Source organism: Prionailurus viverrinus, chromosome D3 (assembly GCF_022837055.1).
Source record: "Prionailurus viverrinus isolate Anna chromosome D3, UM_Priviv_1.0, whole genome shotgun sequence".
In the NCBI taxonomy this organism is placed as follows: domain Eukaryota; kingdom Metazoa; phylum Chordata; class Mammalia; order Carnivora; family Felidae; genus Prionailurus; species Prionailurus viverrinus.
This window is the reverse complement of record NC_062572.1, coordinates 55,784,806-55,809,693: the sequence shown is the minus strand read 5'-3', so window position 1 is coordinate 55,809,693 and position 24,888 is coordinate 55,784,806. Positions and strand designations below refer to the sequence as shown.

At 35.5% G+C, this 24,888-nt stretch overlaps 1 protein-coding gene across 7 annotated transcripts in view; it reads left to right on the top strand.

The window, feature by feature from the left end:
• The window catches only part of CCDC178 (coiled-coil domain containing 178), a 514,890-nt gene that overhangs the window by 407,799 nt on the left and 82,203 nt on the right, over positions 1 to 24,888 (top strand). For all 7 annotated transcript variants that reach the window (XM_047828874.1, XM_047828873.1, XM_047828870.1 and 4 more), the window contains one exon: positions 678 to 812. In XM_047828874.1, coding sequence (XP_047684830.1) covers positions 678 to 812 — 135 coding nt within the window. The remainder of the gene's footprint in view (positions 1 to 677; positions 813 to 24,888) is intronic.

The following is a 24,888-nucleotide window of genomic DNA, read 5'->3' as shown; positions in this document are numbered from 1 at the left end:
TTAAACGTGTCACCTCTAACCACTGTGTCCACTGTACTTTAGTGCAGTGAGATGTTTCCATGCCACATAGTCAGAGGGAGGCAGATTAATAGGGAGTTCTAGCTGGAAATTTCTTCCCTGTTATTGTTCTCCCTCAGCAGTTGATGGCTAAGTTAATTCTCTTTAGTTTTGTCATGCTCTAAAGCACACATTGCCAAGCAATGGTGAGCTTTATGAGGAAAAAAAAGAAGCAATGGTGTCCATCAAAGTCCTAAAGTTGCATTTTTAAACTTTGGCCCGACCTGATGTGCCATTCAAAAAAGCTTCAAAAGATTATTTTTTTAAAGAAAGGTTCAATATGTCCCGAGGCTATCGGTTTTGAGTTAAACTGGGTGAAGTAGAAATATTTTACTCATCAGCTTTGCAGTCACAGAGTTTGCCTCAGCTAGAACAAAACTGCTGAGGCATTTAGAGAAAATTAACCCCCCATCCTGGCGGCCAGATGTGACTGGTTTCTGATGAATGCACATGAGTGGGCTGAAAAATCAGGAGACTGTGAAATTCCTGTCAGGTCCGTACAGTGCAGAATGGGCTATTGACTGCTTTCTATATTTCCCTCCATCATTCTTCTTGAACACTGCCATTAATTTCCTCTCCTACTCTGACTTGTGTTTTTGCCCCCTCCCTCTTCCCTTTAGCTCTGTCAGCTGCAAAGAAGGATACACAAGGTGTGGCAGAATCACTTCAAACTGGTGGTCCTCTGCGGCCAGATGAGGCTGGCCAAGTTCCAGACAGACTCTCAAGAGAGTATTCAGAAAATATTAGCTGTGCAGGTAGGTGATTGCAGGGAAGTAGGAAAGATCATTCTGATCTAGATTGAAAAGCAAATGATGGGTAGTGTGATGAAGCATTAAAACCATATCCCATCAGAGTTTTATAAATTTTTAACCTCTTTAATAAACTGGAATTGCATGAAGGATGAATTCAGTAAGTTAGCATATATACCATGCATACTTTGGGGGAAAAGGGAGATTGAGCTTATTTTTCACAAACCTCAAAACAGATTTTTTATAAATATATTTGGTGTAAATATATATTTTCAAATCTTCAGGCTTTGCAGATGCCATTCAGCTGTTTAAGAGATACCGTCAACAGTTGCCTTGTGTTGCTTTTGTGTGAAACCTCCTTCAGTGAAAAGGACACTTATGTTTATTTTATTTAACTGCTTGCTTTCCCCTTCCATTTTGAAAGAGGCCCATCCTCTTCAGATTTGGAGATAACTGTCTTTGAAAAATAAGTAATTTGGGATTAGAATGTAATAATGGTTCCAGATACATGTGAGATTTGACTGTCTCTGTAGAAATTTTAGTGGATCACTTGTCTTTATTTCAAGACTCTGATCTGTTTAGAAACCCATATTAACTATGTGAAGGCTATTACTGGAAAATTAAATTTGTAATTCATATTTTACTATTTGAAATGTCATAATATGCATAAAAAGTGAGTTCCCAAAGGAAAACAAACACCGCCTTGTTCTAGTAAAAGAAAAAAAAAAGAAGTATCTATTCTATAAAATAAAATGCACACACTCTTTAAAACCACAATTTTCATAAACTTGCAGCATAAACAATGCATGCTGAACCTAAACACACCAAGCCTTTTTCTAAATATTTAAATTGTATGTGCATTTCATGATTCTTTTGCCACAATTGAAGAATTTTGCATAACACTTCCAAAGCTGGTGGCTTTTTTTTTTTTTTTACTTCTTCATTTTTACTGGTGGCTATTTTTGCTATTTTCCTCTGAGGATGTGTGTGTGTGTGTGTGTGTGTGTGTGTGTGTGTGTGTGTGTATCCCATTCAAAGTACATATATAAGGTGTATATAGACTATTTGCATACATATACTGTATATAAGGATTCCACTGATAATGGATTATAATAAAAATTTAAATAATAGAAATTTAGAGTTTTGAAAGGTAGAGCTTAAAGGTGTAGGTTGAATAGATATTCATATACAAACTTGAGTATAAATTACAATTGCAGTATTTCTGAAGACAGTAGCACGTGTTTTTTCTCCTTAAAAGTCTGTTGACAGTACATTAAAAATTATGGAGTGACTGTGATCTGTGATTCCCTTTTAAATATTCAAAGGTAATTTTGCATGTTCTAATTATTATTTTAGGAAAATCTCATACTACTGCCTAAATGTAAACATTCTTAAAAATCTTACAAATGATAAACCCTCATTGTGAATTAGGATGTATTTTGAAATATTGAAAATGTCAGTAGAAACTTTCTGAATATTGGTAAAGTGAACTCTCAAATCATAACCTATAATACTCCTTACTCTAAGTTTTTATTAAAATTAACCCATACATTTTTTTTTACCAAACTTGATTTTAAGTTACTTATTTTGATGGTTGTTATACAACAGTGGAAATGAAAGGTTAGAAATGATAGGTTGGTATCAGTAGGACAACTCAACTATTCTGCATTTAGAGAGACAGTGGCAAGGCTGGATTGTATATGGGGAACCTGAGGAACATAACTTAGTGGATTCTTATCTGAGGGAGATGCCTTTAATTTAGAATATTTCAACCTTGGCTCTTAATAGGAATATAAAAAATAAAATTTTCAGAATCTTGCCGTAAAACTATAGAAACATGGGCAATCCTCTGAAAAACTCAAGTCCTAAACCGTCAACGTGGTACACAATGACCTTCATGACCCAATCCCTGCTAACCTCCCCAGCTTCATGAACCCTCTCCACATCAGTTCCTTAGAGTCTATTTCAGCCACTTCAGAATTTCTCTAGTGTGAAACCTCTTGACTCCTTCTTCCTTTCCTGTGCCTAATGTCTTACCTCTTTCTGCAATACTCTTTACTGTACCCATTAATGAACACCTGATTCAAATCAAACATCTCATCTACAAAATCCTTTCTGAGCACTTCCCCCACCTTCTTCTTCTTTGACCTCTTACTGTATTCTGTACATATCACCAAACCACAGTTTATTCCTACTGCTGTGCTTTTCTTCCTAGAAGATTCTAAGCTCCTTTAGAGCTTTATACCATCAGTGAAATTAGTTCAATTCTTGCTCAGTTGTTTTTCAGTGTGTATGATAGCAAGCCATTGAGGTTTTCTGAAAGTATCCCATGGCTATCTTGTTTTCACTCATTATATCAAAAATCTTTAAATTGGAACATGATAGAGTGATTTAATATGTTTGTAGAGTGAGTCTGCTGGTGTTAGTCTCTACGTTTTGAGTCAACATGGCTAAAATTGCTTAACAAACCAGAGGCTATTGCCCTCTGTTTTCATATGATTTAGCAGCATGTCAATACTAGGAAACCTAACATTTTATATTTTGAAGGTAGTATTAAAATGCCATAAGATATTAGTAAATTATTTGATGAGAAAATCATCTGATGAATCTTTTGAAAAGTAAACTATATATAACTGATATTGAGCAAAAGCAATTCAAAATAGTGATGCATAAAAAAGAAACTTTGTGGGGCGCCTGGGTGGCGCAGTCGGTTAAGCGTCCGACTTCAGCCAGGTCACGATCTTGCGGTCCGGGAGTTCGAGCCCCGCGTCGGGCTCTGGGCTGATGGCTCAGAGCCTGGGGCCTGTTTCCGATTCTGTGTCTCCCTCTCTCTCTGCCCCTCCCCCGTTCATGCTCTGTCTCTCTCTGTCCCAAAAATAAATAAACGTTGAAAAAAAAAAATTTAAAAAAAAAAAAAAAAAAAAAAAAGAAACTTTGTTTCACCCTTGGGCTTAGAACAATTACTTGCAGGACTATCAGAAAAAAAAAAAAAAGCATAATTGGTAAATCTGCAGATGGCAGAAAACCAGGTGGGCCAGATAAGCTTTTGAATAACAGTGATCAAGCAGAAACCAGTACGATGAACTATAACTGAAATAAAGAATTTGCGTATTTGACATCAAAGCCATTTATTAAATATATATAAATATTTATACATATATATGGATTTTAGTTGACTGCAATTTTAATATGATCCAAAGTGAGCTATTACAGTCTTAAGACCAATGCCATGTTCCAACTCTGACAAGCATATGAGACTTATTGAATCTGATAGTGTAGGGCATATTTTATAGTCCTAACCTCATATCTAAGCCCATTTAAAGTACTATTATTGCATTATTTTTCTCTTTTTACTTTTGATTTATTTAATATAGTGATATTTAATACCTCTTTGGTATCTCATTTGGAAAAAAGACTGGAGATTAACTCATTATTTAAATGAGAATATGATGTGGCAACAGAATGTTCATGTGATCTTAGACTTCATAGGCACAAATGTTTTGTCTTGTTAAAGGAGATGATAGTTCCATTGCCTTTTTCCAAAAGTTGAGTATATCTGCAGTATTTTATACAGGTTTGGGAACTATAGTTTAAGGGCCATATTGATACACTAGAGAGCAGCGATCTAATAAAAATCAGGGAGAAGGAAATATATACAAATTTAGAATGTTTAATTATAAAAAGAAAAGACCTTAGAAAGACAAACATCTAAAGGATTAAGTGAACATTGGCACATATATATTTTGTTGACCTCCAGAGGGCAATACTTGGACCCATAGTGGAAGCGGTTGGATGGTGAGTTTGGGCTCAAGAGGAATACACTCTTCAGAAGTATTTTTGTCCAAGCATGCACTGCTGGTACTCCAGCAAAAGCAGTGCAGTGATTGAGGGAGAGCAAACTGGCCAAGAGTCAGCCCAGAGAGCACCTCCTCAGGCTGTACTCCTGGAATGTTCACCTGACCTTCTTGCACAAACCATTGTGTGTGGTCTGTATCCCTTCACCCACTAGAATGAGCCTTCTCCATTGAAAAGCATGTCTGGTTTGTTCATCTTTATCCTCTTAGCACCAACAATAGTTCTTGAAACATAATGACTCAAAATATTTGTTGAGTGAGTTGATTATTATGTGGTTCATTATGTGGTGAAGTGGTTTATTAAGATTCAATGTGATAACCTTAAAGGTTCTTTCAAGCTTTAGGTGCCTAGAACTCTGTATAGTAATAAACAAAAGCATTCTCTGGGTACTTTGCCAAGAATTCTGATGACACAGAAGTAAGGTGTTTAATCATTTCAGACATGTGCACGTGCATGTGCATGGACACACACAAACAAAATACATATAGGGACAGACCAATTTCTTATTTTTGGAAGAGGACTTTGCAAATTTTAAAAAGCTAGAAAAAAATACAGGATAAAAATCTAAATTCACTTGGTTAGAGGCTGGGAAGATGGTGGAGTGGGAGGACCCCTAAGCTCGCCTTTTCCCACAGAGACAACTAGATAACACTCACATCAGCTTGAATAACTCAGAAAATGACCTGAAGTCTGGCAGAAAAAAAATCCACAACTAAAATTAGGGAAGAGGCCACACTGAAGAAGGTAGGAGGAGTGAAGACGAGGTTTGGGAGTAAAACAGACCAGACCATGGCTGCCAGCAGTGGGGAGGGTGCGGAGAAGGCTGAAACACAGACTATCACACCAGAGAGCCCTCAAGGGAAGAGGAAACACCATAATTGGCTTTGAAAGCAAGAGGGACCAAATCTCATGAGTTTTTACAGTTACCAGGACTTAAAACCTGGGATTTTAAGAATCAGGGGGCTCAGCTCTGTGAGAGCCTGGAGGCCATTAGGAAGGGGAGTCCCCATCCTTAAGGAGACAATCCAACAGAAGCCAGTAGAGATACAGCATGGAAGCAGCGGTTTGGAAAATACCAGGGACATACAGAAGGGAGAGTTATTTACTCATTTTAGAGCATGACCAGAGAGGCAATGATCAAGGGGAGACCTCTCCAGCAAGAAAGAAGCTAGAAGGTGCTATTTACCTCCCCTGCCCCCAATAATAAGCACAGGGCCACCTGTGGGGACCAGCATGACACCTACACTTGGCACTTGCTAACTAATTAGCTTACACCAAGCCCCATCCCCGCACTTCTGTGGATTCACCTTTCCAGTCACTCTTGCCTCAGTCCCAGCCTTGCAGGTCCCCTCCCCCAGAAGACCAGCACAAATCCTACCATACATCATCTCCCAACTTAACCATTTTGTGGAACCTCAATTGAGGCAGCCACAGTAGCAGTGGCAGTAGCAGTGGATCTCATTTCATAAGCAGACTAGCACATGCTTTTTAAAAATGTGCCCTACCTGGCCAGGGACCCAACATTGCACACAACAGCAAAGAGAGTCTGTAAATGGCTAAACTGAAGGAAAAAGTGGCTAGGACACAACAGCAGGGCACATGCAACTCACATAGGAGACCCAAAGTGCCAGGTCCTAGGGAACAAGGGACATTGCACTACAGGACTCTATAGGCTGTCTTCTTCATAAAGCCATTACATTCAAGAGCACGGGATGTAGCTGACTTTCCAAACACAAAGAAACAGACACGGAGAGAGAGGCCAAATAAGGAGACAAAGGAGTATGTCGCAAATGAAAGGACAATACAAAACCACATCAAGAGAACAAAGCAAAATGGAGGTAAGTAAAATGCCAGGTAGAGAATATAAAATACTGATCATAAAGATATTCACTGGACTTGAGAAAGAGTGGAGGATATTAGTGAGACCCTTAACAAAGAGATTTCAAAAAAAAATTAGAGGTGAAGAACACAACAAAAGAAATTAAAAATATACTTGATGGAATAAATTGCAGGCTAGAGTAAGCAGGGGAACAAATTAATGACCTGGAAGACAGAGGAATGGAAAGTAATCAAGCTGAGCAAATGAGAGAAAAAAGAATTATGCAAAATGAGAATAGACTTAGGGAACTTCATGACTCCATTAAGTGTTAACAACATTCACATTATAGGGATCCTAGAAGAAGACAGAGAAAGGGGGCAGAAAATGTATGGGTTGAATAATAGGTGAAAACAGGGGAAGGAAACAGATATCCAAATCCAAAAGGCACAGAGATCCCCCAATAGAATCAACCAAGGAGATCCATACCAAGACACATGGTAATTAAAATGGCAAAAAAGTAGTGATAAAAAAAATTTAAAACAGCAAGAAAAAAGCAGAGTTATAACAAAGGAAACCCCATAAAGCTATCAGCAGATTTTTCAGCAGAAACTTTGCAGGCCAGAAGGGAGTGCCATGATTTTTTCAAATTGCTGAAAAGGAAAATCTGTAGCCAAGAATACTCTATCCAGTAAGGCAATCATTCAGAAGAGAAGAAGAGACAGAGTTTCTAACACAAACAAAAACTAAAGTTGTTATAACCACTAAACCAGCCCTACAAGAAATATTAAAGAGGACTCTTTGAATGGAAAGGAAAGACCATAAGTAAGAGGATAAAAAGTTGAATGCACAGAAGCATTAAAAATAAGTATATCTGTAAAAAATCAGTCAAGGAATTCACAAATAAAAGGATGTAAAATATGACACCATATACCTAAAACGTTGGGGGGGGGCAGTAAAGAATGAGTTCAAACTTAAGCAACCATCTTAATATAACCACTTAATATAGACTGCTGTATACAGTAGATGTTACATACAAACTTAATGGTAATCACAAATCAAAAACCAGTAATAGATACGCAGAGAATGAAGACAATGGAATCCAAGTATATCACAAAAGAAGGCCAACAAACCATGAAAGAGAGCAAGAGAAGAAAAGATCAGAGGAAAACCACAAAAACAACCAAAAAACAAGTAACAAAATGGCAATAAAAACAAATCTATCAGTAGTTGCTTTGAATGTAAATGGCCTAAATGCTCCAATCAAAAGACATAGGGTGACAGAGTGGATAAAAAAAAAAACAAGACCCCTCTATATACTGCCTACAAGAGACTCATTTCAGACCTAAAGACACATGCAGATTGAAACTGAGGGGATGGAAAAAGATTAATCATGCAAATGTGTCAAAAGAAAGCTGGGAGTAGCAATACTTATATCAGACTAAATTTTAAAACAAAGAGTGTAATAAGAGACAAAGAAGGGCACTGTATAATAATAAAAGGGAAAATCCAACAAGATGATATAACAATCGTAAATTTTTATGCACCCAATATGGAGGCACCCAAATATATAAGACAGTTAATAACAAACATAAAGGAACTAATCAATAGTAATACAATAACAGTAGGGGACTTTAACACGTCACTTACAACAACGGACAGATCATCCAAACAGAAAAATCAGCAAGGAAACAGTAGCTTTGAATGGCACACTGAACCAGATTGACTTAACAGATATATTCAGAAGATTCCATTCTAAAACAGCAGAATACACATTCTTTTTAAGTGCCTATGGAACATTCTCCAGAATAGACCATATATTAGGCCACAAAACAACTCTAAACAAATTCAAAAAGATCTAAGTCATACCATGTATCTTTCGGACCACAGCACTACGAAACTAGAAATCACAGGAAAACAAACTTGAAAAGAACACCTATATGTGAAGGCTACATAACTTGCTACTGAACAATGAATGGATCAATCAAGAAATTAAAGAAAAAATTAAAAATTACATGGGTGGGGGGGTGGTGCCGCTTGGGTGGCTCAGTCGGTTGGGCATCTGATGTCAGCTCAGGTCATGATCTCACAGTTCACAAGTTTGAGCCCTGCATCAGGCTCTGTGCTGACAGCTCAGAGCCTGAAGCCTGCTTCAGATTCTGTGTCTCCCTCTCTCTGCCCCTCCCTGCGCTCTCTCTCTCAAAAATAAATAAGACATTAAAAAATTTAAAATTACATGGAAACAAATGAAAATGGAAAGATAACTGTTCAAAATCTTTGGAGTTTTTGCAGCAAAAGCAGTTCTAAGAGGGAAGTTCACGCAAGTTCACCTCAAGAAACAAGAAAAATATCAAACAACGTAAACTTATGTCTAATGGAGCTAGAAAAAGAAGAACAAAGAAAACCTAAGACCAACAGAAGGAAGGAATAATAAAGATTAAAGCAGAAATAAATGATATAGAAACAAAAAGCAATAGAAATCAGCAGTGAAATCAGGATGCTGGTTCTTTTAAAAGATCAACAAAATTGATGAACCCCTAACCAGACTCCTCAAAAAAGGAGAGAAAGAAAGAGATGATTCAAATAAGCAACATCACAAATGAAAGAGGGGAAATAACAGCCAATATCACAGAAATACAAACAATTGTAAGAGAATACTATGAAAAATTATGTGCCAACAAATTGGACAACTTAGAAGAAATGGGTAAATTCCTAGAAGCATATTACCTACCAAAACTGAATTAGGAAGAAATAGAAAATAGCAATGAAATAGAACCAGTAATCAAAAAATTCCCAAAAACCAAAAGTTCAGGACCAGATGGCTCCACAGGCAAATTCTACCAAACAATTAAAGAAGAGTTAATACTTATTTTTCCCAAACTATTCCAAAAATCACAAGATGGAGAATTTTCAGATGTATTCTATGGATTCTGTGAGGCCAGTATTACCCACAGCCAGATAAAGACTCCGCGCGCATGCGCGCGCGCGCACGCACACACAAATGGAAAAACATTCCGTGCTCATGGATTAAAAGAACAAATATTGTTAAAATGTCTATACTGCCCAAAGCAATCTACATATTTAATGTAATCCCTATCAAAATACCCCAACATTTCTCACAGAACTAGAACAAGCAATCCTAAAATTTGTATGGAACCACAAAAGACCCCGAATTGCCAAGGCAATCTTAAAAGAGAAAAAAACTGGAGGCATCGTAATTTCAGTCCTCAAGTTGTATTACAAAGCTATAGTGATCAAAAGTGTATGGTACTGGCACAAAAATAGACACATAGATCAATAGAACAGAATAGAAACCCAGGGGAAAAAATAATTATATGGTCATTTATCTTTGACAAAGGAGAAAAGAATATCCAATAGGAAAAAGACAACCTCTTCAAGTGTTGTTGGGAGAACTGGACAGCTACATGAAAAAGAATGAAACTGGAGCACATTCTTACACCATTCACACAAAAATAAACTCAAAATGGATTAAAGGCTTAAGACCTGAAACCATAAAAATTCCGGAAGTGAGCACAAGCAGTAAGGTCTCTGACATCAGCCATAGCAACATTTTTCTAGATGCGTCTCCTGAGGCAAGGGAAACAAAAGCAAAAATAAGCTATTGAGACTATTACATCAAAATAAAAAGCTTCTACACAGCAAAGAAACAATAAAAGTAAAAGGCAACCTATTTAATGGAAGGAGATATTTGTAAATGACATATGCGATGAGGGGCTAGTATGCAAAATATATAAAGACATGATATAACTCAACACCCAAAAAACAAATAATCCAATTTAAAAATAGATAGAAGACATGAGCAGACATTTCTCCAAAGAAGACATACAGATGGTCAACAGACACATCAAAAGATACTCAACATTGGGGCATCTGGGTGGCTCGTCAGTTAAGTGTCCGACTCTTGATTTCTTCTCAGGTCATGAGCTCACAGTTTCATGATTCTGAGACCCGTATCGGGCTCTGTGCTGGCAGTGCAGAGTCTGCTTGAGATTCTTTCCCTCTCTCTGCCCCTCCCCCACTCGCGCTGTCTCTGTCAATAAATAAATAAATAAATAAATAAATAAATAAATAAATAAAACCTTAAATAAAAAAGATGCTCAACATCACTCATCATCAGGGAAATGCAAATCTAAACTACAATGAGATATCACCTTACACCTGTCAGGATGGCTAAAATCAAAAAGACAAGAAACAAGTGTTGGTGAGGATGCGGAGAAAAAATAACTCTCTGACACTGTTGGTGGGAATGCAAACTGGTGCGACCACTGTGAAAAACAGCATGGAGGTTACTCAAAAATTAAAAATAGAACTACCCTCCAACCCAGTAATCACACTACTGGTTATTTACCCCCAAAATGCAAAAACGTTAATTCAAAGAGATACATGCACTCCTACGTTTATTGAAGAATTTTTACAATAGACAAACTATGGAAACAGACCAGGTATTCATGGTGATGGAGATTAAAGAGTACACTTACCAGGATGAGCACTAATGTATAGAATTGTTGAACCACTATATTATACACCTAAAACTAATATAACACTCTATGTTAACTATACTGGAATTAAAATTAACAACCTAATTTAAAAAACTCAAATCACTTAACACTGTGATATAGGAGAAAATCACTGAGCCTGTGTTATCTTTTAAATTTTTTTTTAACGTTTATTTATTTTTGAGACAGAGAGAGACAGAGCATGAGCGGGGGAGGGGCAGAGAGAGAGGGAGACATAGAATTGGAAGCAGGCTCCAGGCTCTGAGCTGTCAGCCCACAGCCTGCCGTGGGGCTCAAACTCATTGACTGCGAGATCATGACCCGAGCCGAAGTCGGACGCTTAACCGACGGAGCCACCCAGGCGCCCCGTGTTATCTTTTTAAAGACAAAAGAAATTATAGAAACTTGGACTTGTAAAGTATATACATTTAGAGACATTATGAGTGAGGAATAACATTAAATTACTGTATCTTACTGGTTAACTTTAGATAGTAGTAGAAAAGGTATTCAAATATATTTTCCAGTGATTTAAGACTATCCATTGGAAGTCAAGAAATAAAATTTGTAACTCCCAAACAACTAGAGAAAAAAAGTACCATAGCATATTGAAAAATTCAAAATGCCGGAAGGAGGACAGAATTAATATAAAAATGTACACAGTAACTCCAAACACATTGGTAATCATAACTACAAATGGGGTTTTTTTGCACCATTTAAAGTTATAGATTTAGAGATTGGTCTTAAAGCAAATCCCATCTCATATAGAAGAGATGCACCTCAGATAAGTAACTATCAAATGAATAGAATCGACAAAAAGAAAAAGGAATTCTAATTTTGTTAAGAAATCATAATTTCAAAGAGAGAGACTTTGAGGCAAAAAGGATTAAAACACTCATATATGGATATTTCATGTTTATAACATATATAACTTATTAAGACAATTCAATCATGACCTTAATGCACATGACAGCATAACTTCAGAACATACAAAGCAAGAACTGATTGAAATCCAGAGAAAAATGTAAAAATTTATAAATGCAATGGGAAATATTAGCACATTGTCTTCAAATTTTTTTGAAATACAGACACATCTCATTTTATCACACTTCACTTTATTGCACTTTGCAGATAATTATGTTTTCTGCGAATTGAAGGTTTGTGGCAACACAGCATCAAGCAAGTTGATCGGCACTGTTTTCCAGCAGCTTTTGCTCACTTTGTGTCTCTGTGTCACATTCTGATAATTCTCGCAATATTTCAGACTTTTTCATTACAGTTATACTTGTTATGGTGATCTGTGATCAGTGATCTTTGGTGTTACTATTATAATTTTTTGCGGATGCTACAAAAAAATACCTATATGTGCATATGGATAGAATATGAACTTAATCAATAAATATTGTGGGCGTCCTGACTGCTCCACTGACTGGCTGCTACCCTATCTCTCTCCCTCTCTTCAGGCCTCCCTATTCCCTGAGACACAATAATATTGAAATTAGGCCAATTAATAATGCTATAATGCCTCTAAGTGTTCAGTTGGAAAAAAAAAATTGTTCCATGTCTCTCACTTTAAATCAGAAGCTACAAATGATTACGCTTAGTGAGGAAGGCATGTCAAAAGCCAAATAGGCCAAAAAGTAGGCCTCTTGTACCACATAAATAGCCAAGTTATGAACGCAAAGGAAAAGCTCTTGAAGGATATTAAAATTGCTACTCCAATGAACACGTGAATGATAATAAGGGAAAACGGCCTTATTAGAGAAAGTTTTAGGGGTCTATACAGAAGATCAAACCAGCCACAAAATTCCCTTAAACCAAAACCTAATCCAGAGCAGGGCCTAACTCTTTTCAGTTGTATAAAAGCTGAGAGAGGTGAGAAGGCTGCAGAAGAAAAGTCTGAAGCTAGCAGAGATCGGTTCATCAAGTTTAAGGAAAGAAACTGTCTCCATAACATCAAAGTGCAAGGTGACCAGCAAACTACTGATGTAGAACCTGCAGCAAGTTATCCAGAAGATCTAGTAGATCATTAATGAAGATGACCACAATAAACAACAAATTTTCAATGTGGACAAAACAGCCTTCTGTTAAAAGAATATGCCATCATTGGGAAGATGCCAATTTTTGAGTCTCAATATTTGAAAAATCCATAAATTCAATACAGTCATACTCAACATCCAGACAAGATTTTTCAATGAATCTTGAGTTTTCTAAATGCATTTGGAAGACAAAAATCCACAAGAATAGCTCTGACATTTAAAAAAATTTTTTTTGTTGGAGTTGGCGTCAGGATCTTATGCCACTGTGTGGGGAAACTTACCAAAAAAGCTACATTAATTAAATTAAAACAGCATAATATTAATGCAGGAAAAGATCTGTAGAACAGAGCAACTGGTAAACTTTTTCTTTAAAGGACCAGATAGTAAATATTTTTAGCTTTGGAAGAAAGAGTCTCTGTTGCAACTAATCATCTCTGCATTGTACAGGAAGCAGTTTTAGAAAATAGTATATGAATGGATATAACTGTGTTCCAATAAAAGTTTATTAACAAAACAGTCAGCAGGCCTGAGGATGTGCACTGAAATAGAGAATCCAGAAATGCCTCACAAACATTTGGAATTTAGAATACAATGAGAGTAGAATTTTAAATTGTATATGATGAGCGTGAAATATCTTGCCACCTATCTGAATAATAACAGCAAATATTTGAAGAATAAAGTAAAAGTTTATACATAGGCATAATAAGCATTACATATATTACATAATAAGCATTAAAAACCTATATCTTTTTTAAAAATATAGAATATTAAATTGTATTGAGATAAGAAAGTCCTTCTTAAGAGAGAACACCATGAGAAAAATATTGTTAAATTGGACTAGAGAAAAATAAAAACCTTTCCATGAAAAAAGACACAATAATAAACAAACCAAACAAAAACTCTTGTTCTTATGGAACTTACATTTCAATGGGGAAAACAAGACAGTAAACAAACAAGTTAAAAATATAGTATTGCTATGTACTAAGGAGAAAAATGAGGCTTTAAGGGGTATATGAGATGGCAGGAGAGGTACTGAACTGCATTTTAGCAATTCATTTTGCTTAATTACTTGTGTAAATAGTTCAAAATAGATTAAAGAGTATAGTTATTTTTGTTTCATCTCTCTGTGTTAAATTGAAGACACAGACTTAATGGCTTTGAATGCCCGAGTTTGAGTTTGGGGATAGGTGGGTTGGCAAGTTGGTTGCTTGCTTGTTCGGTGGTATCATCTGGAATGTGAAATAGGTATAAACAGCACCTATCCAAGGGTTGCTACGAAAATTAGATGAGATGATGTATGCAATCAATGCACTCTGCCATGGTAAATAATTTATAACCTTAACTCATTTTCTTCTCTTTTTCCCCCCTAATGCTGTTGTAAGATGATTCTGAAAATGAAACCACTTTTTGCCAAAATTTTCCAAAGTTAATTAATCCCAGAAGCATTTATATATTCTAATCTTTTTACCTCCTGGAACTTGAAACTCTGTATCTGACATCATTTCAAACTCATGGGAATTCGAGAAACTAGGATCACAGCACCTAAGAACCTGAGCTGACTTCTTCTATACCCCGACCTTTAGGACCGATTGTTTCCTTCTCTTTCTATGCTGAAAGTACACCATTAGAATTCTATTTTGATTGATGTGGGGAAGGATGTAAATTTCCATAACATATTGAAACACTGATTTCACTCCGTACTTATTGAACACCAATATAATGTAGGCAATATACATCGTGATCTTTGACCTTAAGCAAATTACAGTTAAATTGAAGAATATCAATTAATTTCAAGACACGTTTTGGGGTGTGCCTTCTATGTGCCTTCTTTGCTAGACACTGAGAGTCCAAAGGTGGAAGATATAATCTGTTTCTTCAAATAGCTTGCAATCTCAGAGGAGGAAGACACAGTATATTGTGTAAATATAAATGATGGCAAGAAGAAGGGCACTTAGCACAGCCTGTGAATGTAAGGTCCGTTTTCTTAAAAGGTTAGCTCATAAGCAAAATCTTGAAAGGTGAAGGGATATCAAAAAAAGATGGGCAGGAGGGCATAGAAAGAGGAAATGACTGGAACAAAGACATGTGAGAATAAAATGGAATAGTGCAGGGATACAGGGGAAATGGCAACTGATTTTATGTTATTAGGGAATAGAATGTAATACAAGGAATATCAGAAATGAAATAAAGATGTAGATATAGACAATACTAGGGAATAACTAGTTGTATGGTTGTGTGTTACCAGGTATAGATAGATAATAAACCTTATGGCTGGGCAGTGGAGAAACCTACTTAAGCCTGAATTCCATTGTAAAATAGATGGGACTTGAAACAAGCTTCCAGGAATAAGTAACTCAATATAAATAGAGAAAGAGGGACATTGTGTGAGAAGAAGAGGGGGAAACACCTTAAAGCAGAGGAAGTATAAAGGACTTGGAAAACAGATTCCACGTTTATGGAATAGACATTGTTTCATTTTCTTTTTTTTTTTTCTTTAACAAGGCATTTATCTTATCCTTACTAAATGCCAGACATTGTCCTCTGTGTTTTGTGAATTTTAATTCATTTAATTCTTAGAGAACCCTAGGAGGTGTTATCGCAGTGTTCCCATTTTACAGAAGAGGCAACTGAAGTACATAGAGGTTACGTATTTTGCCCAGGGTCACAGAACTAATAGGAGAGACAGGATTTAACCCCAGCAATTTAGCTACAGATTACCTGCTTTTAATGACCATACTGTGGCACTTTTCTATATGTCTGTTACTGAAATTAGATTGTCTCAGAGGAAGACAGTGAAAGACAAGAGGTGAAGTAATATCTTAAACAAGGTCACAAATAACAGTCTGACTAATTTAGGTTTGGTATTCAGGAAATGCATTGAACATTCAGTAAATAATTATTGACCATTCACTTATCAAACCAAGTGCTAAAATTTTGGCACGCTCTTCTCATATTTCTGCTCATTGTATTAGCCTAGCTTAACTTATCAGCTACCACTGGGAATTGCACTTAAACCATAAAAAGCATAAAAATAATATGTTTATTTTGATGAAAAACATGAAATGCAGATGCAAATAAACTCAAAAGAATCCCCCTAAAGGATATTTACATAAAAAATCATACCTACGTACACTGTAGTTACCATCTGAAAGCTAAAGATAATGAAAATTAAAATTAAGATAAAATGTAAAAGCATCCAGACAAAACAAAATAAAAAATTACCTCTAACATCTCATCAGAAACTATGGAGACCAGAAGACATAGAAGAATCTCTTTAAGGGGCTCCTGGGTGGCTTAATCAGTTAAGCATCTGACTCTTGATTTCAGCTCAGGTCACAATCTCACAGTTTGTGAGATCAAGCCCTGTGTCGGGCTCTGCACTGACAGCACAGAGCCTATTTGGGACTCTATCTCCCTCTTTCTGTCCCTCCCTTGCTTGCATGCATGCATTCTCTCTCTCTCTCTCAAAATAAATAAACTTAAAATACATATATATGTGTATATATTGATGTATACACATATATACACATATATATGTGCATATATATGTATACACATACAATTTAAAGATATATATATATGTATATATATATATTTAAATTCCTGGAAAAAATGAACTCAGAATTCTCTATCCAGCAAAGAATATCAAATCTATAGACTATACAATCATACTAAAGTTATAGTAAATATAAATGGACTAAAACTCCCAACTAAAAAACAGATAGTCGCATTAGATAAACATACAAGACTCAAATTTACCTGTCACTAAATGATACACTTTAAATATGAAGAAACTGATAGGTTAAAAGTATAAGGATAGAAAAAGACACGCCGTGCAATGCCAAGCATTATACAGTTGGTGAGATTATATTAATATCAGACAAATTAAACTTAACAACTAGAACTGTAACCAAGGTTCACAAGGGTCATTTCAAAGAATCAGTTTATCAAGCACATAAATGATTCTAAATGTGTATGGATCTAATAAAAATTTCTAAATACATATAGCAAATACTGAACAAAGTTACAGTAGAAATAAAAAGATGCATAATTATAATTTGAGATTTTCGTATTCCTCTCTGTCAGGAATTAATAAAACATGCAGACAGAAAATCAATAAAAACATGGAAGAATTGAATAGACCCTATTGACATTTATAGAACATTCCATTCAACAATAACTGAATATAGTATTTTAAAGTACATATGGAACATTTCCAAATATAGACCATATCCTGGGGCATAAAACAAGTCTCAATAAATTTCAAAGAATCAAAGTACTGGAGAATATGTTGTCTGACCACAATGAAATTATTAGAAATCAATAATTAAAAGATATTTGAAAATTTTCCCAAATATTTGGAAATTAATCCACACACTTCAAACCATGTAGGTCAAGAAAGGAATTATAAGAGAAATTAGAAAGTACTTTAAACAGAATTAAAGAAGTTCATGCAGAATTAACCCCCTGTGATGGAAGTGACAGTTTGAGGGACATGAAACTGAATGGTTTCCTTCAGTATAATTAGAGGGGTTCTATGGGTGGATCATGGGACTAAGGTAGAAAGAGTACAAAACACCATCAACGAAGTGATGAGGGCCATGTCTCTGGTGAGCACCTAACTTAGTCTAGCATTTAGCATATAGAACCTAGGATAGCACCTAGGAACCTCCTAATAAAAGATATGGAATAAATAAATAAATGAAGTTCTTCTTAACTGTTAAGGTAACCTAATATTATTCATTTCATATGTTGACTTGGCTGCCAGATGATTGAATTGAGTGTGTTAAAGAGCTTCCCCCACTAGACTCTATAGTTCTATTCCATATTTCTCTCAAAATGGTTTCCATTAACTCTATTCACAACCTTTAACTCTTTAATTCTTTGTCACATATGATACTGGCCTTCTCACTCTTTCACCTCTCAGAATATCCAGGAGAATCTCTCTGATAATACCTGTAAGTGCCTGCGGGTAACATTGGTAGCGTTGAAACACCTGTCTTTCTTCCATTTAAAGATAAAGATAAACATATCTAAGATATGGAAACACATTAATTTCACACATATATCAATATGATGTAAATTTAGGAGGTTATTAAAGCATTTGTCAATGTTAAATTCCATGAATTAAATTACCTTCTCTCTTTATTCTGCTCAATAACATGTTAAAACCAAAATGTAGTCCTTTTTATTTTGAAATAAAGTAAGCATATTTATGATTGGATTTATTAGAAAGATATAAAGTTCTATGTATTCTGATTTTTTCCCTTGGACTTAAACAAAATAATACCCAGCATTTTTTTAATTCGCATTATATAGACAATACATTTTTCAAGTGGAGGAGCCATGTCAGTGGTGTGGGGGAGAGGAGTTTTTCAAAGACAGAACTTTAAGTTTGAAAATTAGTGACTAATGGAGCATATCCAGTAGGTATTTTTCATACAACTTAGCATCATCATTATATAATGATGCTGCTTTGATGTGAGATTAATACAGACACATGATTTTTCATCCAAGAGTATCAATATTATAGAACAATGAGCAGAGCAGTTATAACAAGAGGAAAACATTAGGATGAGATTTTAAAATATAAAAGAGATAAGATTTGCAGTAGCCTTATTCACAAATGGTGCCAAGTCTATCATAGATGAAGAGAAAATTATGAAGATGTAGAAAGTGTCTTAGTAAACCTTAATGTGGGAACAGGATACTACAGAGTTAAGATTTAAAAAAAAAAACTCTCAGTATTTTTTTTATTTTATATAAAGTGTACACAAAGCGAGAACTAAAGTACGCCGTGCCGCATCTCCTATCTCAATCCAACACAGTGAAAGAAATTTTACCTTTGAATATTCATTCTTGTATGGATCTGCATATATTATCATAAGGGGAAAATAACCTAGCATGTTGACCAAACCTTGAATTGAAAACTCTTCACATTCATTTCTTCTGCATCATATCCCTCAGTTGGGATATATATACATCCTAAGTAATTTTGATGACTTTTCTAAAAGAACTAGATTCTATGCAAATATAGGAAGTAAATTTACCTTATATTTACAAAGCAGATTTCTTCATGCATATATGATTTATGAATTTCAACAATCCTTTATGATAGGACAGGAGCACCTGTTACCCTATTTAGGGGGGTTGGTAACTGAGCTGTAGAGAAGCTGAGGGACATGTCCAAAGATTCATGACCAGCAAGTAATGAATCTTTGAACTAATACCTTGTCTATGATTTCGACTTCTGGTTCCATCTTAACTCAAAATCAATTTAAGATCTCTTCAAAGTGAACCTTTGTTTGAGTCACTCTCTTGGAAAGAAGGAAAGTCACAGACCCACACAAGTAAAGTCAATCTGGGACAGTAAAGTCATGAGGAAATATTACAGGGCACTGTAATTATATTATGGAATGTATAAACCTCTGTGAGCTTACTGAATATGAACCTGCTTCAGTCATTGCCACCAGGCCCTGACTTTGTCAGATGTCTATCATTTTATAGTACACACTTGATTCTTTATCACACATTTGGAGATAGCTTCTTTACTAAAACAAAGCTGCTTCACGGAAGTCCCTCTGTTTTTGTCATTACCTGATATAATTATGATATTTCAACACAGCTCCAGTAAATGTGTTGATAGACATATCATAGGTTATAAATGCATCTATTGAAATGCTAACCATGGTTGCAAAGCAGATTATCTTATTTAAAGACACTGGTTTTAAAATTTAGACATTTAATTTAATTATCTTTTCCCAGAAGTATATAAGGAAATCAGAAACCTAGTGTGAATAACATTATCTTCACAGAAATGAAAACTTGCAAGAGCATTTTTTGCCACAAACTCAATAATTTTAGTATAATCACTAACTATGTTTTTGTTTTACAGAACCAGTATGATTTGGAAAAAGAATAAAATTGCTTTTAAAGTACAAAAATAATTATGAACCACTTGAAACGTAATGTCTGTGTTTTATTTCTCATCAGAATTCATTAGTGTGTAACATCAATAATTTAGCCCATCATTTGCCAACACTGACTTGGCTCAGTAGTTCAATCATGTAACCCTGTAAACTCACTTTCCATTAAAATGAATGTTGCTGACAAAGGATAACTAAAGAGATACTTCATTTATTAACTAAAGAGGTACTTCATTTATCAACATTTTTAAATTAGGAGTTTGGGGCCACAGAAGCTTAGCTGGATGATTTATTTGAAGGATCTTTATATTAGACCTAAAGACTTGTTCCAAATCATACGATGCTACCCACAAAGATAATCGCATTTCATTTGTGTAACATGTGACTCAGGGCTCTCTCTTCAGAGGCAAGCATAGCCACCTGCAGAGAATCAAATGACCTACCAGAATGAAAACTTGACTGCTTAGTATAAAATTATGAAATGTGCAGCATTCTCCTATATCCCGATTTACTCCATTGGGCATATTTCTTACCAAACCTATAATATGACATCCAATATTCTAATATCCTAATGCTGTTAAAATTGATTTGAGGATTAAGTAAATAGGCTGGAATTAGTTAATAATGAGCGTAAGACTCCACAATATCCACAAATTGGACTCCAGTATGTTTAAATTTCTCATCACTTGCCATGACACACACCTCCCCAAATATAAATGCCTCTAGATGTTGCCAACACTGTTTTGAATTAGAGTTTCATTTTCCAGAGTTGATCCCACATCCTGCTGATAGGTTAACATCACACCATTTGGGACGCAAAAAGCAAACAAACAGATAAATAAATAAAAACATCTGCAGTGCAGTGAGCAAAGCATGAAATAAAAATTCCTTATATATATCAAAATATTCCTGCCCTAGGCCTTCGAACATATAATTTCTAACAAATATGGCAAGACTGCACGATGAGATCTTTCCTTGGTTCTTCTGTAATAAATTAAATGCGTGTTTCTTATTAAAACCTTTTGATAGAAGTTGGAGGATCTCTGCTTTTAGCCTTTAGAGTTGCCAGCTGGCATCTTTCCCTGTTTTGGATCAAAAAGTTCTCAGCCAGCTGATTCATTCAAAAGGCAAAATCCGGGGGTGCAGTTGGATTATAAAATGTTATCTTTACTGTATCAAAGTACTTCTTTCTCTTATTTCATCTCTTCTCTCCCCGTTTAGCTTTCCTTTCTTCTTTAGAAATATTTATTCTGACAGATTCGAAATAACAATGATCCTACAGAAAACCTTCCTCATGCCCTCTTTATTTTTACCTTATAAAAGTTAAACTAGGGGGAAAAAAACTCTTCCAAACATTATGAGTAAAGAGTTGCTCATCACACAGTACTGTGTTAGTAATATTCTATAGTCTTTGTGAAAAAGTAGAGGCAGCTGCACTGTATCGATGCAGCTAGCTTCTGAGGGTAGCTAGGGAGTTCTAGCATCATTGCATTAGCTGATGTTTCTGTGGCACTTTATATTTTCAATGTGTTTATTTTAATTTGACTATCACAAAAAACCCTGGGAAAGTAGATTTTATTATGCCCATTTTACAGATAAATAAACTTTCAAAGAGCTGACATGAACATCCCTGTGAACACCATGCATGTGGTAGAACCACATTTAGATCCCGTATTTCCTGATTCCCAGTCCATACTGTGCAAATGAAACCCGCTGCTGCAGGGTGCCCATGTTCTGGCTGAGAGAGAGAGATGCATCCACATCCTGTGAATCTGTTGTGGAAGACAATGAAAGTCAAGCAAAGGAGCAAACTAGATGCAGCTAATAGTGGACGGTCATGTTAAGAGAGTTATAGTACACAGGTGGCATCTTACAAAACTAACTCATCCAGACTAGATTTTCAGTGACAATATTTGAGAAATAGAGCTGAGAAGCTACTGTTAAAAAAAAGTAGGTCTACAATTATAAGATCCTGAACAGCGAAGGAAATAAGACGGGGGAAATGATGGCCATTTCAGAGGCATAAACACACTGACCTAGTAAAGAATGGTCTCAGGTGAAATAGAGGAAAACAAGAACAGCCGCTATTGCTCTAAACTTAGAAGTTAAGGATAACCAAAATAATAAGAAAAAGAAAGGAGAGTTGGTAGGACCCTAACTTCTAGTGAAGTGAAGGGTCCTGTGTAGTTTATACATAACCTAATAAGAAAGTGGGACCCATATCGATATATCCTCTTCGCAATTGAAATACTGACTAGCACGTAGATGGCCAAGAGGAGCTATAACAACACCTTTCGTGGTCAGATTGTAAAGCCATAAAGCCAGGCATACTTATAATTCTGAGGAAATTATGAATAAAAAATAATCGGAGGGAAAATGGCAAGTACCTTAGCAAATTTCCAGGTTCAGCTGGAGAGAAGCATGTCATACATCAAAGCAGAAAGAAGTGAAGACCAGGAATTAGAAAAGTTAAGAATATACTATATAACAAAAGCCACGAGAACAAGGTTGTGAGATGGTGATCATCAGCTGCAATTATAGCCAAGACCTTATGTATCTTTGAGGTTTATTTTTTCCACTGTAGAGTGCATAATTGCCTGCAAATATGATGTGCTTTCTACTTAGACATTTGAAAATTTAGGCTGGAATGGTACTGATTCACAGCCTCTTCAAGAGCATCCCAAGTGTATTTTGAAACCGCCCCCCATACACAGAGGATGAGAGAGTTTGTGCATTTGGTTTGGTATCTTATTGACTTATTGTGGAAAATATTCCACAGTCGTGGCATCTGTTAAGATAAATGGCTCTTTATATTATATTATATTATATGATATGACATATTATCCAGACTTCAGTCATTATAACATGAAACAGTTTTTGCTGTATTTCTGAGTTTTGTATAAGATTCACATAATTGATTCCATATTTGCCAAAAAAAATTCACCAGAATGGATTTAAACTTATCATGCACACATGTAAATATCATGCATGAAAAGAAATATATAGCTGGCCAGTATCTGAGCCTTAAAGTCCTCTTCCACACATCTGGCTTTATTAAATAGAAACTATTTGTGATTATTCCTTGATCTTTCTCATTTAAAAATGTTTGTAGAAATTTTAAAAACAGGAAAGTAGAAGAATTTATCTAAGTTGCTTTTCAAGCAAAATAAAAGGGAGAAATTTGTAAATTAGTATGAGATATAAACAAATAAATATACATTAGAAGAGAAAGTAGACCATCTAATAAATGAAGAAAGAGTCCATGGCTAGCAAAATGGATAAAAGAAAGATACTCAGGGAAAAATGGTAATATAAGTCTTTTGTTAGAAAAGAGAATAGAGTATCACCTGTTACTGAATACCTTGAAGTAATGAAAACTTATACAAATTATTTCTGACCAAAAGACAATATGGAATACTAAGAAAATATGAGCAGAAATGACAGCAATTCAAATGACAGAACTTATAACAGCTAAGTGAAATGGATAATGAATTTACCAAATTATAGACAGACAAGTTGTTTCTAAAAATCCTGAAAATGCTGAGACATAGCAAAAATCTGTGGGGGGTGGAGAGAGAGAGGGAGAAATTTTTCATAAACTTAATAAATATTAAATATCTGTGCATTATACCTATAAAGATGAAGAAGATTCAGTGTCTGCTCTTATGAAAAATCTAGTCTATGGTAAAAACCCAGGCAGGAGACATTGTCAATGTAGTGTGATAAATGCAAAGATGATAGAAGACAGAGGTGAGAAAGCTTTTCCAACAAAAGACAAAGAAAGGACTAAACCTATACCTGAAGGAACCTCACATATTACTGGAATTACTTACACTATGTGCATATGACTCACATAGAATTCAGTTGAGCTAGAGCTACAGGTGAGTGTAGAGATAAGCAGTAGCCAAATCTTGCCAGTAGTTCTGTGCCATGAAAAGATCTTGGACTTTATCCTGAAGGTATTGGGTGGGAGGAAGGGAGAGGGGATTGATAAGTGTAAGGAGAGAGAAATGATAACATTTGAGTTTTAGAAAGATTTCTTAGGTTGGTATATGGAAAGTAGAAGGTAAGTGGGTAGTGAAGGGGGAAGGTGGAGTAGAGGTTTCATGACTGGAAGTGAGACTGACGAGGACAGTCCTGCAATAGTTCAGTTCAGATAGCTAGTAACCTCAAATGAGGTAATGTCATTGGAGATAGAGAAGATACTTGAGAGATAATACAAGACAGCAAAGAATAACACTTTAACTGGATGTCTCACTTGATTTCTAGCATAGTTATCTTTTTACCTCTCTATGATTCTTGGTTTGGGAATTCAGCAAAATGCCATCCTCCACCTTTCCTTCTTTTCTTCTTTCTTTTTTTGTAGAACAAATATTCTTTGATATGTCTCTTTCCCTTCTGGGCATCATCTGATACTGCTTTCTGTTCCTTTGAAGTCATGTCCATCACTGCCTCCCTCTCTCTGATGCCGTCAAGTCTTATATAAAGAGTATGAACATCCTTCCTGTTTCCATAAGTTCAGAGATTGTTTTTTCATACCTCTTTCATGGCACTTGTTTTATTACAACTTAACATTCTTGAATTTCCTTCACCAGATAGATTGGGACCCTGAAAACAATGCCATATTCAGCTTTATATTCCCAGTAGTGCCAAATACAATGTAGATTCATCTTGTTTTGATATATATGTCAAATATGTACATATGGCATTTATTTGATACATACTTACAACATGTATATATAATATATACCTGTCTTCTTCAAAAGTCTTTAAAATCCTTGTCGGCAGGGCTATGGTTTACTCAGCTTTATACCCTGTAGCACGTTTAGGGAGCATACATTTTAATAGATTCTCTATAAATGTTTAATGAAGAAAATGGGCAGCTTTATCAAAGGATTATTTGAGATAGTGTCCAGGAAATAATCTGATACT